Source organism: Ammospiza nelsoni, chromosome 16, assembly GCF_027579445.1.
Source record: "Ammospiza nelsoni isolate bAmmNel1 chromosome 16, bAmmNel1.pri, whole genome shotgun sequence".
NCBI lineage: Eukaryota > Metazoa > Chordata > Aves > Passeriformes > Passerellidae > Ammospiza > Ammospiza nelsoni.
The window spans coordinates 12,052,288-12,069,672 of NC_080648.1; the positions used below are offsets into that span (position 1 = coordinate 12,052,288).

The window sequence follows — 17,385 nt, forward strand, 5'->3', positions numbered from 1 at the left end:
GCTGAACAGAAATCTGAAGTATAGCAGGATTATTTCCAGCCAAGTGTCAACCCTTCCGTGGAGGACGTTCTGCGAGCAGGTTTGGTCAGCAGCATGCCAGGGTCATGTTTTCCAAAGCACTGACCTCCACGGATGGGGGTGGTGCTCCTCAGAATCTGGACCTGGCACCATCCTCTTTCACACTGAGTTAAAAGAGAATGCCTCACTGCACAACAGTGTGAGTGCCATTTATTTCCAGCTACATGTCCACTCATACCTGAATGCAGGTCTCAATTCCAATTCAGTTTTCCCAGACCATGAACAGGGCTCTGGGACAGTTCTGGGTATCTGGGACAATGTTTTTGTTTTCACTATTCCTTTGGATGAAGTGGTATGTACCAAGTGCTCATTTACTGTAGCATCATCAATGCTTCAGCATTTTAACCCTCTGAAAAACTGACAAAATCCTTATTTAGGAAGTCATTATTTAGGCATTTTGCTAGTATTACACCATGGATGGCACTTCCCCACCATCATTTCACTTGGCATCTCTCATCATAAAGTCTTGTTGTGCAGAGACAGTAATAATAACACTTAATGAGAACGTACTTTATTTTTCTAAATATCTTGGTTTGCATCCAATAATCAGTTCATGGAGAAAATTACGTGAGCCACAATGTGAGTTTCAAGAAGGTGCTGCGGGCGATTTTGGGGGACATTTCACAGTAAACATTGTTCCGGAGTGTGTGGCAGGGAAAGATCCAAGGCACTGGTTTCCCATTAAAAACACAAACACAGAAGACATGTTGTCTTTCCTAAAAAGCGTTTGGCCTATCACCCACATCGTCTCTGAGCTCATCCACTTCAAGGCTGAGTTCCCCACTTGGCCTTTTTCAGGAGAATTTAAAAGTTCTTTTCCAAACAAGTGACTATTCCCATTCGCCTTCCTTGGGCTCCTGCTGGGAGCCCCTTCCCTGCCATGCCCCACTTGCACGGCTTTCCAGCCTCCCTCCGCAGCCCCCCCCGTTACTTTCGCCCACTTTTCCCGAGCCGTACCCCCAAACCCGCTCCCAACTCCTCCCTCCGCATCCCCCCCGGCCCTGCCGCCCCTCCCCGGCCTCCCTCCGCGGCCGCGGAGCGTGCGCGCAGTGCGGGCGGCCTGGGCAGGTGGGGCGGAGAGCGGAGCGGAGCGGAGAGCAGGAGGAGGAGGAGGAGAGGAAGGAGGAGGCGGAGGAGGGGGGCCGGCCCGCCCGCAGCCGCCGCCGCCGCCAGCGCCGCCATGATGCTTGTTTGCTTTCAATGAGTGTGAGGAGGAGGCGGGGGGGAGCCGCTCTCCCGTCCGGCCCGCGGCAGGAAACAAAGAGCCAGGCAGGCGGCGGAGCGAGGGCGGCGGGGGGACGGGGATGCTGCAGCCACAGGTAGGGGCGGCCCCGGCGCCCGGCCCGGAGCGGGGGGCTCTGCCCGGGGGGGTGGGGGGCAGCGCGCTGAGGGGGGACCGGCGCTAGCACGGCCAGGGGGGACCCCCGGGCTCGGCGGGGAGAAGCCCCCGCGCCGCGACGTTTGGGGGTGTCAGGGGGGCCCGAGGCCCCTCTGGACGTGCGGGGGGTCCGGGGGGGGTGTGCTGGGCCTGGGCAGTCGCTGCTGCGAGGACGCCCGGAGGAGGCTCCGCGGCCGGGGAGGCGGTGGGGAAAGGCGGCTTTGGAAGCGGGGGCGGCGGGGAGGGGGCTCCGCACGGCCGGGCCGAGCCCCGCGAGCGCCCACCGGCGAGCGGGAGGCAGGGAAGGAGGCTGGGAGGGAGTCGGGCCGGGCGGCGCCGCGCAGGAGCCCGGCTGTGTTTGCATCGAGAGGCAATTAAGAGAAATTAGTATAATGGCATCTGGAAGCCTGAAGTTGTTTTTTTGTTTTTGTTGTTGTTGTTATTATTACTGGTGCTGGTAGGTTTTGTTGTTTTTGTTGGCTTTTTTTGTTTTTTTTTTTTTCCCTCACCGTGCAATTGAGTTTAAAATAATTTTTAACAAAAGGCCGAGGGAAATGACATCAATCGGGGGAACTGCCCGTCCACCCTCCACGCACGGCGCCCCGCGCCGCTGCCTCCCCGGAGGCCGATCCGCCTGGCTGGGCGCGCACCAAGGGGCGGCAGCGCTGCCTGTCAGCGGAGCGCTTCGCTTGCTCCGGAAGGAGCCGCGGCAGCCGCCCGCCCTCCGTCCGTCCCTCCCCGCCCCGCCGGCAGCGGGAGCCGCGGCCGCGCTGGCGCCGGGGCCGGAGCGCTGCTCGCTCGTTCCGGCGGAGGGAGCGGCGGGGCGGGCGGGAGCCCTGAGTGGCAGCGGCGGCGGCCAGTGCGGAGCCGCAGGGGCTGTGAGTGACAGCGGCGGCGGCCAATGGGGAGGCGCGGGGGGCGGGCGCGCGCGGCCGCGGGACAGGCGCATGCAGGGATAAACAGAGGGAATTGGGGCGGGGGGTGGCGGGGTTGGAATCGCGATCGCGGCGGCCCCACCGTCGGTCCGTAACCGGGCGGGGCCCGAGCGGGGTCCCTGCCTCGCCTGGGGCACGGGGAATGAGCGCCTGGGCTGCCCGCCGAACCGCATCGTGCAGGGGAGCGGGCGGTGGGCAGATCCCGCACCCCCCGGTCCGTGCTGGGGCTCACAGGACAGCCTTTCCTCCTCCAGAATTTTATGGAGAGCGATAAGCCTGGGATCAGACAAGGCTTTAGAAAAGGAGATATCTAATGCACCTGTCTGTGTCTTGGTATCTATGGTGAACACGTATTTTATCAGCATTTTTTCCACAAACATTAAAAATTCATACGAAACCTATAGGTTGTAGTCCTAGGTTGGACTTGATGATCTTAGAGGTTTTCTCTAACCAGATTCTTTACTGCTTTGCTTTGTGTAATGTGAGAACTATATTCAAAACAAATCCAGTAAGCTAAAGGTTTTGTTGGCTTTTTTGTTCTGTGGGGTTTTTTTGTTTTGTTTTTTTGTTTGTTTGTTTTTTAATACAGCCATCTGTATTTCCACAAACGCATAGAAAATTGCATCACTGTAAATAGGAATTCATGGATGGTATTTGCTTTGTAACTAGAGTTGCAGATTGCCTGTTTTTTTCATTTGCTATCTAGGGCTTATTTTCATAATCTAGATTTCAGCACAGTGGGTAACTAATTCAAAATCCAAGGGATTAAGAAATACCTGTGGTATTTGTCTGGCTTAAATACAAAGATGTGCAAGTGTTGACTGGTAATTGTATTGTATCTCGCATTTCTTTTCATTCTAGAGCAGGTCTCGTAATTGGGAATTTATCAACATTTCCACTGGGGTAATTTTACAGGATTATCCGCCCTCTGTTCTTCCTGCTGGTTCATCTGGACTCTGTGGAGTTTGCTGCTAGCAATGAAGCCTTCTGTGGGGGTTTATTCATGCTATTACTGAAATGGAGCCCTTCGCATTTGGATTAACTCTTTGTTCACTTTTCACCTGAATCACTTGGATCAGCCCATGTTTAAAAAGGATCCTACCAAGCATCTTTTCTGTTTGCATTCTGAAGTTGAACTCTGAATACAGTCTCATGTTCAGGCTGTTTACTGTGCTTGAGTTTTAGAGGAAGAATTGAAATATAACGATAGATGAAACTGTAATACTGCGGGGGCAGGTAAATACATTTGACATTTTATCCATGAAGACTTGAAAACATGTTCTGAAGGGTCACAAATTGAATGAGCATGGTACCTTTTCAAGATAGGGCTGTACTAGATGTTAGCAAGACATTATTTTAACCAAGTGCAATGTTTGTGGTGGAAACCACTGTCTTCAAAATGGTTCCAAGACCGAGCAAACTAAAAATTCTTTCCCAACATATGAACAAAAGAATCCATATTTGAAAGTGTGGCTGTATTAAAAAATGGTTCTGTTAATCTGTTGCCAAAAAACTTAAGTATTAGTGCTCATAGCACACTGTGCCATGCTGTTTGGCTCACCACTGTGCCAGGAGTCCATGTGGTGAACCAGAATTCTTCATCCACTTGTGCAGGCCCTGTTGCAGAGGCCCTGGTTCTGTTTGCTAACAGACTGGTGAATTTTAAATTATTATCTGTTTTTGTCACGTCCTTTTGGCTGTACACTTTTCTATGTGCAGTCTGAGCATTACACCCCAGTCTCAAACAGGGCCACATTAGGCAAAGATGCTACACAGAAATCTTTAGGAATGAGAATGCCTTCAGTCTTCAGAATTGAAGGGATGTACAAGAATTGACACTTATTTCTATTTTCAGGAAGTGTATGTAGTATTGCAAGATTACAGTTGTGTACATTGGGCTTTAAAAAGCTGCCAGTGGCCTTAAAACACCACAAGAATATTCTCCACAGACCCAACCACCAGATTTTAGTTCTAGTTGCATGAGGCAGAGGTTGAGCCATGCCCAGTTGCATACAAAGTATCTGGGGTTTTCAATCCATATATTGAGGTTTTACACTACTTCCCATGTCAAAACACTGCCATTACTGATTCCAGTCTAAATTTAGCCTTCTCCATGGTGTAATTTTGAAAGCTTTATGCATAAATTGCTCAAGCTGAGTCACTGCAGGGTTTCATCTGTTTTGTTCCTTCTAAAGTGTTGGTGCTTCACACTTGGAAGTGTGATTATTGTACAATAGCCTGCAAGATTATTAGCATTGTGTTAAGTGACATAATTTATGTTCTTACATTGAAATTGGGCTGTACAAGTCCACTCAACAAGGGAGCCTTGGCATAAACTTGGGGACCTGCACTCTCAGTTTCTACATGGAGCAATTTCTGCAGCTGACATCTTTGAGAGTTTACAAATGCTTAGGCAGGTCCCAAAGAAAAAGCTGTTTAAATGCTTAACATGTACTTTTAGCTGCTAATTGCGCTTCCAAGATGGTGCTTGTTTAAAAAACAAAGATTGGCAACAACTCAGTTTTTCCTTTTGTAAGACTGCAACATGAATCCTTTCGTTAATTCCTTGGAGGCCTTTTTTCTAGTGTATAAATCAAGGAGGGACTAAGAGCAGTAAATATATGCAGTTTTTTATTTTAGAACTAAAATACTTGCTGTTAGGATTCCAATTTATGCTACAGCGGAGATCTGCAGAAAGAGATTGATTTGATTTCAGATTTTTGTAGACTGGGAATGCTGTTAGTTGTTCTATGGAGGCTGCCAGCTCGACATTTGATCACAGCCTGGATATTTGGATGGCTCTCTTGTGCACCTTAGTTCATGTTCCTGGTATGCAGCCTTTATTGTGCAAGTGAAGGGGCTCCCTACCTGCAGACCTTCCTAAAGTTTTTGTTCCATTTTGTAATACCAGTATCTCCAAAGCATCCTTTGAGCTTCCCCCTTTCTTCAGCAAGGCAGCAGTTTCAGTTGGAAAACTGGGGTTTTCCAGAACATGCTGAAGGAATTTGAGTGATGGATCCTGTCATGAAGGTGCAGCACCTTGCCATGGTTAGGAGACCAGGAATATACAATAATGTCATATCCTGCATGTTACAAATAATATGCAGCTTTATTGCTTGAGCTATTTTGGAGTGTATTGATGGGTGAGATGTGGATCCTGCCCATTGACCTAACTTAAATGCCTCTCCACAAAAGTGTCTCTCTGCATAAATCAGTTTGCAAAGTTAGGGATCAGGAAGAAACTTGCTCCAGAGACAGATCTTCCATGTGATTTTTGCAACAAAGGCCACGTTTAGCCGACACCTCCAAAGACAGAGGGTTTGAAACTAAACTAAAACACCACCAGGGCTGGCCGTGTGCCATCTGATGTGTATCACCTGTCAGAGCAAGGAAATGGCTTCATAATGGCTGAATGTAAAAAGTACTGGGGGATTTTATGCCACACTGACCATTAATGCTTTTAAATATTGTTTTAAAGAAGTTTTAACAGTTGCTCACCCAGCAGAGAAGCTTTGTTTGACAAAGCAAAGGTCTTGTGGATTAAGAGGAATTTCAGTACAGTGTGAATCACAATTCATCTGCAGAGTCTTTTCAGGAATGGGAGCTTTTAGGAACAATTAATAAGGGTGAAGAATAATTAAAACTAGTAAGGAATCCTGTTTTGATGAGGAGCATGAAAGATCCACCTCTGGAGATTTGCAGTGGCCAGTCATGGCAGAGGTGCTTTCTGTACAGGGGACTAGATCACCTCATGGTTTCTTCTGATTTAGTAGGTCAGGACTTCTCTCTAGGGGCAGAATTTGGAAAGCTGCTACTTTGGTTGCTCATCATCCATGTCAGTACAAGCATTGCCAGAGTAATGCTCAAAACCAGCCAGGGATGTGGCTGAGCAGTGATACTTCATTGTTTTAAAACCCCAACCCCCACAAGCTCGAAGCCCCACTTTCTTAGCTGAGTATCATTGTTGGTTTTCAGTATTGTCTCACAAACAGCTGCATCAACACAACTGAGAGAGGTGGTGCAGTGGAACATGGGGACAGGAAAGAAGACTTGAGTTGGCTTTTTGCACAAGAGCGTGGTTGTGGAAAAACATTTTTAGGCTTGTTGGTTAAATTTGAAGTAAAACCAATCTGTGAATTATTTGCTTACTGTCAGGATGTGGCTAGATGGGTTGAGCATCAACTGTGCAATGACTTCTGTAACATCCTGACCTTCAGTTAGTTTAGCAACACTAATACTAACAAGCATTTAGGTATCTTGAAATTGTGTTCTAGGAAGGCAGAGATTTTTGGATATAGACACTGACATCTCTTGTCAAGCTCTGGTTCAGTTCTATAGCAGGAATGCTGAAAATGAGCTCATGTCCAAACTTCATTTAAAGTAACTGAGTTCTCTCTTACTCCTTAGTTCTGTTGTAAGACTAAGAAATAGTGTTTTGTGTGGTGACTTCTGGTTTTCCCCCATGGAACAACAGAAATGTGGTAAGCATTCTGCAGACACATAAAGGAAAATGTGGTAAGGAACATGTTGGTGCGTGTGCCAGTGTTTAGAGTAGCTTACTGAGTTGGACCAAGATGAGAAATTTTGCACTAGGTCCCCTAAACAAGAATCAGTGTTCCATGTGTTGTGAAGAATCATAACTAAATTGTCAAATATGATTGGATACAAGCAGTGGAGTGGGAGTTTTATTAAATTATTGTTTTGGAGTGTAAGGCTATTCTCAGCTTTTTGGAGACATTTGTAGGTGAAGCTTTTAAGCCCTGGTCTTTCTGCCTTTATAAAACCTGAAGCTAAATGTTTTACAACACAGCTCTTCCTTTTTAAAGCTGGTCTTTTAGGTTCCATCTGACTTGTACAGTACACAGTTCTGTATGCAATGCAATTTATTTAAATTCTTAAAGTAATTAGTGAAGCTGACATCTCTTTAATATATTGGCTTTTCAGAATACACTAACAGAATGTGCAAAAAGCTGAATGCTGTGTGGTACTCATTAACCAGCCAGTGTGGTTCCAGGGGTACCAGTTAAGGTCAGGCTTTGCTTTGCAATTTGGTTTTGTGTTAGTGTTTGTTTTGTATACAGCAGCCTTTTACTAGAGTCATAATTAGATACAATTTCTGATCATTAAGAGCTATTCTAATCATCTGGACCATGTTTGCAACACTGAGAACATTTGGATATCGTGTTTCTAGTGCTTATATGTTGTGCAGGGGAAGGGGTGGGAATTTGAGAGTTTTTTATCATGGTCTGTCTTGGAGGTCTGTCTAGAAGATGGAGGCATCAAGGACCTCTGTCCTCAGTTGTGCCTTTTTTACTCTGGCCATTTTAGATTTCTCTTCTGAACCTAAACTATTTTTTGTAGCAGCTGAACATGGAAGTGGCAATTGCCTCTTTGCATTGGTGAAATGATGGTAAACAAGTTTTTCACACCGTGCAAGCTTTAGAGGATTACATGTACACCATTAGAACATGGGGCTGCACATTGCTTATCTGTGGGAAATTGTAATAGGCAGGGCTTGGGTAGAAAAAGTACAAGTTGGGAAAATGACATACTCCCTATGCCTGCCACTGCCACCTGGAGCCAGCCAGTTTGCATCTCCATAAACAAGTTGTTATGAAGGACAAAGAAACCTTAATTAAATTTGAAATACCTGCAGGTCAAAATTTAATACGCTCTTCTTAAAAATATGAAATAACTGAGTTTTGAACTTAGCAAAATTTAAAGCCTTTTCTAGTCAGTGCTCTCTAGTCTAATGGAGTCTTCCTGATTTGAAGACAGCAAGTAAATCCTTTGACATTTATGGCCCAGTTTATCTGAACCAGGATGCTTTGCTTGGGTTTCAGGAGGGTTATGTTTCATTTTAGTCAGCTTTGGCTAGATTAAGGGGTTTGCTGAACTTTAACAGCTTTATAGATTTTTAAAAGAATATTAAAGCATTTGTCAGCTTCTGAGTTTTCTCTAGTACAACTTATATGTGCAAATTCAAATAACTCATCTGATTAATAATATTCCAGATACACTTACATGAATTCATGGATATTGAGTTAATCAGTATCTTGTATTTATTATTACACATGTTCACATGCATGTTCATATCCCACAGCATTATCTCAAGTCTGAAAAAGAGGAAGGGTAACTCGTGGGTTTGTATTGGCAGTCGTGTAAAATTACAGTTTTAGAAGTCCTCAAAATAGGATGGAGAAGCATTACATCCCTGATGAAGCCATTAAATCTTACTATGCTAACAGCCACTAAAATGTGATTTTAGGGAGTGAAAAAGTACTTGGAATCAATCAATTGACTTCATGTTGACTCAACAGCTTTTTCTATAATTTTAATTTAGATTATTCCAACATTGAGCTATAAATTGGGTTGAAGGGATGTTGACACCTTCCCAATGTTACAGTTGAGTCGCTTGGGAGGGGGGAGTGTTTCAGGAGTTGTCCTGGTGCTGCTGCAGTTCTGCCTGTGCCCACAGCTGGTACGTGCCATCCCCTCCCCACACCAGGCAAAAGGAAATTTTTAACTTAGAGCATGTGTTCGGAAAAATCCAGGTGTTGACCTTTAGCTGATTTCCCAATCAGATTTTTCCTCGCCTCATTTTTTCAATACCAAATACTTACTGTAAAAAAAAAATATTACTTGAACAGCTTTTTTCAAATAAAATGCCAAGAGTGTTTGTACTAGTCCACAAATAATAGGTGTTTACACAACAGAGTTGGTATTTGCCTTGAAGTAGCATACTAGTAGGGAAAAAATAAATATGTGGTTTCTTGCAACACTGGTGTTTTCTTTGTATGTATTTCAATAGAGGGATCTGATTCTTGCCTACAAAGTTAAATGTAAGGTTTTATTTCAGTAGATATGCCAGTCCTTAAATTTCTGTTTATTCAGCCTCAGAATATTTATGACTTTAGTTCTGATGTACTATAGTATGGATTTCTCAATTCAGAGGTAGATATAATTATTTTGGATTTTTTTTTTCTCTTGAGTGATGGCTCACACCTGTTTTCCTGAACTTTGGTTTATCTGCTTGTGTATTGTAGCAAAATATATTTTGCAGATATATTGCATGTTACAATACATTGTAGAAAAATACATTCGGTATAAAATACATGTAGTAACTATGTGTAACATATATATTGTATACTATATTGCAACAAAGTGTGCATTATGTAGCAAGTTATGTTTCTTAGCAGAATGGTAGTTTTCTTCCATATTATGGTGTGTACCTGCTAGTAGTTGGGAAATACAAAACCACAAGCATATATTAAGATTTATTTTTGAAAAACCAAAGTTTCAATTTAGTATGTTTTGGATAAGACATTTATAGAAATAAGATAACATGAAATTTAGAAGGCTTTGTAGGAACAGTATCAGGATACAAAAAAACCCATCCAATTCTCTTGTTTTATGTCTTCGATGGGTGGGGTGATGTCAAATAATTTTAAATAAGGATTTAATTGAATTACATTAAATGTACTTCACAGGGCACTTGAGGTTTAGCTGGGTTGCATTGGGTATTTGATTCCTTTCCTCATCATGATATCTTGTCCATGAATATTTTTCCATCAGATTTCAGTATTGACATCACTCTCGAGTTTGTTGCCCAGGCATGGAACAGGCTGAGGATAAATTCAGTCATTGACTCAACTCATCAAGTCAAGTGTGTAAATTCTGCAGGGACTGACCTTTATCATAAACCCAGTTCAAGCTGCTGTGGCTTTTCTGTGAGGACGTGCCAGATGTTGCACCTTGTCATCCTGGCCAGGGACAGTGTTGTTGCTTATTTGCCTGTACTTCAAGCTGAAATGTAATTAAGTTCCCATAGAAATTCATGACTTGCTAAGTAAAGCACCACCAGAGAGGACAGGGAAAGCAGCAAGCTTGATTCATGTTGGAAAAGCACTTTTTAAACAAGGGGTGGTGAGTCTTTGAGTAGGAAAGGGCAAATCTGCAATTTTGTAGTAAAACTGAAATGCAGCACTATGAAATTATCGTAAAGATGTTTTTGCAAAGTAGTTATCTTTTAGCGGTACTTGTATTCCCTTTGAAGAAGGTCCCTGTTTGGAGTTGAAAGCAGAAATTCCTGTTAATTCTAATAAAGCTAACAGTAGAAATTAACCCTTTCAATACAGATTAACATATTTGATCAGCCTATACATTGCTAAACCTGCTGCAGCCTTAAGTTATCTAAAGTGCAATGTACTTTGCCTTCAGTTAGGATTTCAGACTTTGTTCAGTGTTACTGTTTAACTGGGTGAAGGTAGCTGGAAGCAAGGGTTTGCTTCCTGCTATAGAAGAAGAGATTTTGTGTCAGTGTGGCCAGAAGTTCCATTGTGGTGCTGTCCTGATTTCAACAGCTGCAAATCCACACATGCATTCCTGCTGTACAGGAATAACAACACACGAGTGCAGTCTCCCTTAAATATATATATTTTCCTCTTTCCCCCCTTAGCCAGTTTAATTCTCTTCACCAGCTCCTTTGTTATCAGACAAAAGTCAATGCTGATGCAAGAGTGAAGTGGAAATACAGGGTCCTGGGGAGGAGGAACTGCAGCAGGACCAGCTTAGTTCTGCCTCATGCATTGTAAAACCTCAGTGCAAGTGGTAGAGGGTGTGGAAGATCCTAAATTAACTTTGAATTCAAAACGGACCAGTCAATTTAAGAAACATTTATATTTGTGGGGAAGGTCATTGAAACCCATTTTAAGTGAAACTTGGGATTGCATGGAAAAGAGCTTCAGGGTTAAAGGCACAAGGTTATAAAAGAATGGTCTGGGGTGAGCTTCCAGTTGGAGTTTGGAGAGAGAAAGGGGGAAAAAAAGTCTCTCATATGTGCTATTGTTTTCTTATGAAATCTTTGAGCAACTTAATAGATTGCTTTCTATCCTGCTACTTTTCAGCAGTTGAGAAGTAATTTATTTGGCAAGTAATACTGCACTGCATCAACAAATGGAAAATATTGTCCAATTGTCTTGTTACTTCTTACTTTATTAGATCTAGATTTGCATCATTGATGTGCTGTTTTTAATTAAAGTAGCAAAAAGTTTCAGTAATTCTGCACTTGATCAGGTGTGGTGCTACTTTGTTTACTTTCCCCTCCTGGCTATCTCCAAATATGCATTAGTGTGTCAGTGACAAGTAAAAGCAAGGGGAAGGAGGGGAATTCAAAAGAAGTCACTGACATGTGTTAGGAGCTTTCAGAAACAGTTGTAATGCTTCAACATTGGGATTGAATTATTTCTAAAGGTACTCCCAGATTTGTAAATGGGTTTTATAGATAGTTCATTGTAACTATGGAAATAGTTATTTTGGAATAGTTGATTGGATCAGCTGAAATTACATCTGAGCACTGTGTTGCTCCTACTTGTTCATAATTTTCTACACAATTTTAGAATTCAAGTTTCTCTAATTTAAAGATGATGTTTTAGGGGCAAACTTGACTTCTACATCCACAGTAATGGTATAAAAGATTGTACTTGGCCTACAGGAGTTGTTCAATAGTTTAGTTTTGAAATCAAGGTAATTTATCATGGTATTGTAGAAAGCATTTCAGGAAATGAAGAATTGCTGCAGTATTGGGGTGCTTAAAAAAACCCCAAAACATTAATCTCCAAGTATCTGCTCGCCTACTTATTTTGTTTAAATCTTCTCATCATCTTTCAATTTCATAAAAATGACAGAAGGGTAGAACAGGAAAAAAAGCTGTCACCTTTCCTACCCTGTCACTCAGAGCAGGCTCATTTCTCCATTTTGAAGACATTATTTGTTGGTAGTTTCCCCAGTCACCTGGAGCATAGTCCAGCTTCCACTTTGCACATGTCCATAGCCAAGGACAGTTATAATTCCAAATATCTTGTCAGGCAAAGAGCTGAACTCCCTTCGTTCTTCTATGAGGAGCAGAGTATCTAAACCACCTTGGCCTCCTGGAAATCCTTTCTAGACCATCAGCTCCTGCTGACGTGGTGCCCTCCATGGCCCTGGTGCTGTGGCTGGGAGGGCACCCCAGGGTCTGGTGGTGACACTGTCCTTGTCCAGGACAGCCCCAGTGCCCAGGCTGGCTGTGCATGGCCTGGCTGCAGCCATGGCTGGCACCTGGAGGGACAGGCAGCGCCTGGGAACATTGGGCTTTGTCTGCAGTGCTCTGTTCTGAGGGAAGCCAGAGCTCCATCACCCACCTGCTGCAGCAGCCAGCTTTGTCAGCCCTTGACATAACAAAGTTCAGGTTTTTCCTTCTCTTCCTGGTCCCTGTCACCCTTCCCTGAAGGGGCTGTCCATCCCTGTTGTCCCTCACTCTGTCCCAGTGCCAGTCTCTCAGCACCCTGTGTACAAGCAAGGGCTCGGGGCAGTGCCTGCACTGGAGGCTTGAGCTGGAATTCCTGTGTCACACCTGGGCCCTGCTGAGCTCATGGGCCTTGCTTGGCTCAGTTTCTGTGGGGTAAGGGGTGTTAATTCTGCATGACCCACAGTGGGAGTGGGCAGCCACACTCAGTACAGCTCTCAAGCTCTTCTGTTTTTACAGCTACTAAAATGACAATTTTAATCACCTGGTACAAGGTAGTAAACTATTTCATTTGCATTCAAACATACTTAAATGCCCTTTTCATTAAATTTATGTAGTCTGGAGCATTTTCCAGGAATCCATGTCATATCTTTGTTATAAAGATTTTCTCCTTTACAAACTGATTTACTGTATGCAATAAGAACTTAACATTAATGGTGTTTCACCACCTGTATTGGTGTAAGTGAAAATTACAGGTGGTATAAGCTCTTTTGAAAATTACCATGATGATTGTTAAGAGCTGCAGTTATCAATGTTTCTAAGGATGTTCAACACTATTTTATGGGTCTTACTAAAAATTACTTTAGTCTGACAAAACTCTATCACTTAATCTGATGTTTACCTCAGCTTTTATGTTTTACTGTAGCAGCTTAGCAGGTGCTAAATTTGGATTTGGGGAGGTGGAGAAAGGAGACAGTGAAAGAGACTGATTTTCTTGAACTACTCCATGCTGTGAAGTTTTGAAATGCAATTGAAGGTGTTGTGCTTGTATTTTATGCTGTACTGTGAGATACTATCCAAAATTAGCCTTCCTGTCAGTTCCTGAGACATTTTGAGTTCTGGGTGATAGATGAAGATGTGCTAATGCCTGGTATGACAATGTCCTGGATGTGCCTGGTGCCAGTGATGCTCTTGGGCAGCAGTAGCTCCTTCGGCCAGGAGGCTCTCAAGCATTTGCTGCTTTTTTGACACCTGGTAACCCTAAACAGCAGGGCCTCATCCTCTGAGAAATGCAGCAGTGAGGAGGGAAAACCATCAAGAGCAGGAACTTTATTATAGAGAGGGAGGGTGACTTCATTGAGATGGAGTGACTGGGAGTGCAGGATCATCAGGATCCAGTGTTAAACCCCCAAATTCTTAAATCTCTAATTGTTTAGTGTACATTAACAAAACCCACTGGAAAAGTATGTCATCCTCTCCTAGCAGTGAGCAGTGATCCAGTGCTGGTACCAGCAAAGCTGTTAATTAGTGCATGTGATTGAGTGTGCTCTGGGGAGCGTTCGTGTTTCTGTACTGAATGAGATTTCTGTCTTTGCTATACCTGCTTCTCGAAAAATTGGAACATATTTATTAATTCAGGGAGCAGCAGGAAGAGAAAGCAGTAAATGTCTGACTAAGGTAAATGTTTCCTGACAAGCTGGAGCATTCCTACTTGGTCTTTGTGAATTATATATAATTATGTGTAGAAATTTCAGAAGAGATGCTCTGTACATTACTCTGATATATATTTTTGCATATTTACTGCAGGAAGAAGTTATGCTTTTACCTTTCTGGAGATTGTAATCCACTCTCCTCTCATTTAATTAGTGAAGTTTGATGAAAAAAAGTGTTACACTTGGCGATTCCCACACCCTGGGTACTCAAATGCCTTCACTCTGGAAGGAGCCTCACCCAGCTGCTATTTATAATCTGATCCTTTTACCCACAATTCACTTCTTAAAGGGGAATTTCTTTTCACTGCAGAAATCTGGTTTTGACCAGGAGTGGGAGTGGGAAAGGGAAGGAGGAGTGTGACTTAGTAAAAGAACTGTTATATTAAAGTAAGCATGTGATACCTAAAAGCTTTATTTTCATTGAGATGCATAATTATCAGAAAGTTTTTGGTGGATTTCTTTTGTTTTGTTTAACATGCAGAGTAAACATTTTTCAGTAAAATCAGTAAACAGATTATAAGTCTGGTTGATAGTCTTATTTACTGGGAGTTATTCTTTGATTTTTTTTTTATATAATGACAACATTTTTCAGTTTGTCACAGGAAATGAAAAAATGAGAAAGCCTTAAAAGACTTGGTAGCAAGATGTCCTTAGAAATTGGACCAATATAGCTGCTTGCTTATTGAGTGCATTTGGGTAGTATTACCATATTGCTGTAATGTATTTTGATGGATAATTGCAAAATATTGCTTGTAATGTGTTTTTAAGTGTTATTTGAGCCAGCATTGTTTAATTTCTCTATTTCATATAAATAGATTTATAGCTTCTTTTTTGTTGGAGAGGAATGTTTGCTTCTCTGTCATGGTGCATGATTGAGTATGGTAAAAAGAACCTAGAAAAATTATTCTTATAAAGTTACCAGGAATGATGTCAAAAAGAATGAGAAGAATGAAGTTAAATTTTGGTATTAAATACCTGGTGGAAGAAAGTGATAGAAATATTTACCTCGGGTGCAATATTTTCAGGTTGCAGAGAGTAGGGTGAAGGTTGGATTAAAACCTATCACTTTTAGAGAATTGAGGGTCTTTTTGAAACCTTAATTCTTTTCTTGATGCTGATTTGTGTGAAAAGCTGAGAATTGCAGTAAACCTGGAACTGATGGGTAATCAGAGTTATTAGCAAATGTGTTCTCTAGGGGTGTGAGATCCCAGTGGTCATGGTCATCCCTTTTTGAAGGTTCATTGTTGAAGAAATAAGAGGCTGCAGTGGGATGTGTTGGTTTTGAGGGACACACAGCATAGCCATGGAAGGTGGTGGGACACAATTTCTAAACTGCTTTGCAGATTCTGGTAAATTTTGGGGGGGGCTAAGCTGTTGTCTGCTATTCTAGGAGTATTAGGAATCTGTTTTTCTATTTTATAGCAGTGTTTCCTATTCAGTGACATTTGTAAATTGGCACATTATCTGTAGGTTGGAGAAGTATTTGGTACAAAAACCTAGTATGAAATTTAACTGAAAAGGGAATTACCTTCTGAAGAATTGTCAGTATGTAATATCTCAGTTCATCCCTTGCCTTTTGCTTTCAACAGGAATGCCCAAGGAAAAGTACGATCCACCTGATCCACGGAGGATGTACACAATTATGTCCTCAGAGGAAGCAGCCAATGGAAAGAAATCACACTGGGCAGAGTTGGAAATAAGTGGTAAGGAACTGAGGCATGGTCCTGAGTTAAGAACTCCCTGCAAGTAGTGTGGGCTTGGCAAATCTGGGGTGGAGTTACCTACCTTGAAAGGAGCCAGCAGAGCACAGGCAAAGCTGGGGAAGAGCTTGGGCTGGGATAACACAGGGAGCTGTGGGAGGGGTAAAGGTGGGGCAAGTGGGAAATCCCCATGTGTAGGAAAGTTTTCAAGGTGAGGATATTGATGTGAACTCTTGAAGTGAGTGAGAGCATGAATTAATCTCTCCACGAGAAGAAGGTGAAGTTGGGGTTGATCTGTAGTAGTATGTTCTTACTGCAGGTAATGTAACAACAAGGTATTAGTCCATGAAGCAAAAGTTTTCTGTTTAAAAGCAGTTGTAAATTTTGCTTTGCTCTTAAGAGTAAAAACAAACACCAAAGCCTCCACAATCTGTGCAAGCTTTGAGATATTGTTGTTGGACTCTTGAATCTTTTCTGAAAAGGTCAGAATTCATAAGCATGTATTTCAACTGGTCAGCCAGTCTCTTGATTTGTAGAGTAAATCCTGAGTTTGCTACAAAAAGTGTTTTAACAGGAAATTCAAGAAAATATTTTAAGAATTAAAAAATTTTGTGACATTTTAAACTTAGGCTGTAATTTTGTGTAGACACAGAGGTTCTTTAAGCAGCTGCCAAAATTGCCATGTGGGATTTAAAAATGGCTGTAGAGAAATTTGAGAAGAAGAGGAATTTATAGAAGAAGGAGTAAACAAACAGTTCTTCAAATTGTGAAGAATCTTTCCATCCAGTTCACTGAATCTGTGCCGTGCTTCCAGTACCACGTGCCTCCCCATGTGAATAGCATTCTTTGCTGAAGGTTACAGATGCAGAAACCCAGTTAAATGCTGCTTCAGGAATCAGCATTATACATCAGCATTAGGCTTGGAATCCTCTTGGACATCTGCTGCTCTGCATAGGAAGTGCATTAAGTGATGGCTCTTTCCTTTCATGCCTGGTAATCTCTCTATAGACTGATTCCCGCCGAGGGAGGTGCTGCAGTGGAGAGCCTGGATCAGGGATGTTGACTGGAAATCCTTTCAGCTGCAAGGCTTTCTATGATCACAGTCACCTGTTTGCATTGGGGGTGGGGGAGAGGTGCTAATTCACTTTTAAAATGCAAAGAACTATCCATTTGTGTTTAAAACGTTTCAAAATATTTCTTAACGAGCATTAGAGGAGCATCAATCCCTTAAGAACTGTATGCATTTGCCTTGCAAAATAAAGTGTGCAATGTTTTTTGTTTCATTAGTGTTCACACTGTCCTTTCCTTGCAAAATACTTGGTCACATAATACAGCAAGCCACAAATGTTTTAACTGATGTCATTTAAATCATGTTTTTTCATGACAGGCTTTTTTATGCTTTGTTTTGTTACAGCTCACTGGAAATTATACCACTATTAAACATTTTGTTGCCAGGGACTGAGTCCCAGATGCACATGTCTCAGTGTAACCTTCCCTGGGCACTAAATATGAATTCTTATTTTGGAGAAAATAATTTGAGGAAGGGAATTAAAAAGTGTGTGTGTTGGTATAATAT

General features: G+C 42.6%; 1 protein-coding gene across 3 annotated transcripts in view; it reads left to right on the forward strand.

Annotated features, from left to right (window-relative positions):
- The first annotated feature begins 1,265 nt into the window (after window positions 1-1,265).
- CNOT6 (CCR4-NOT transcription complex subunit 6) overlaps window positions 1,266-17,385 on the forward strand; it is a 32,522-nt gene continuing 16,402 nt past the window's right edge. The window contains exons 1-2 of one of the 3 annotated variants that reach the window (XM_059484004.1): window positions 1,266-1,397; window positions 15,699-15,812. In XM_059484004.1, coding sequence (XP_059339987.1) covers window positions 15,701-15,812 — 112 coding nt within the window. In that variant the 5' untranslated portion in view covers window positions 1,266-1,397; window positions 15,699-15,700. Of the gene's footprint in view, window positions 1,398-2,315; window positions 2,335-15,698; window positions 15,813-17,385 lie in introns of those variants that run through there. The other 2 variants (XM_059484002.1, XM_059484003.1) reach the window with 2 other exon arrangements.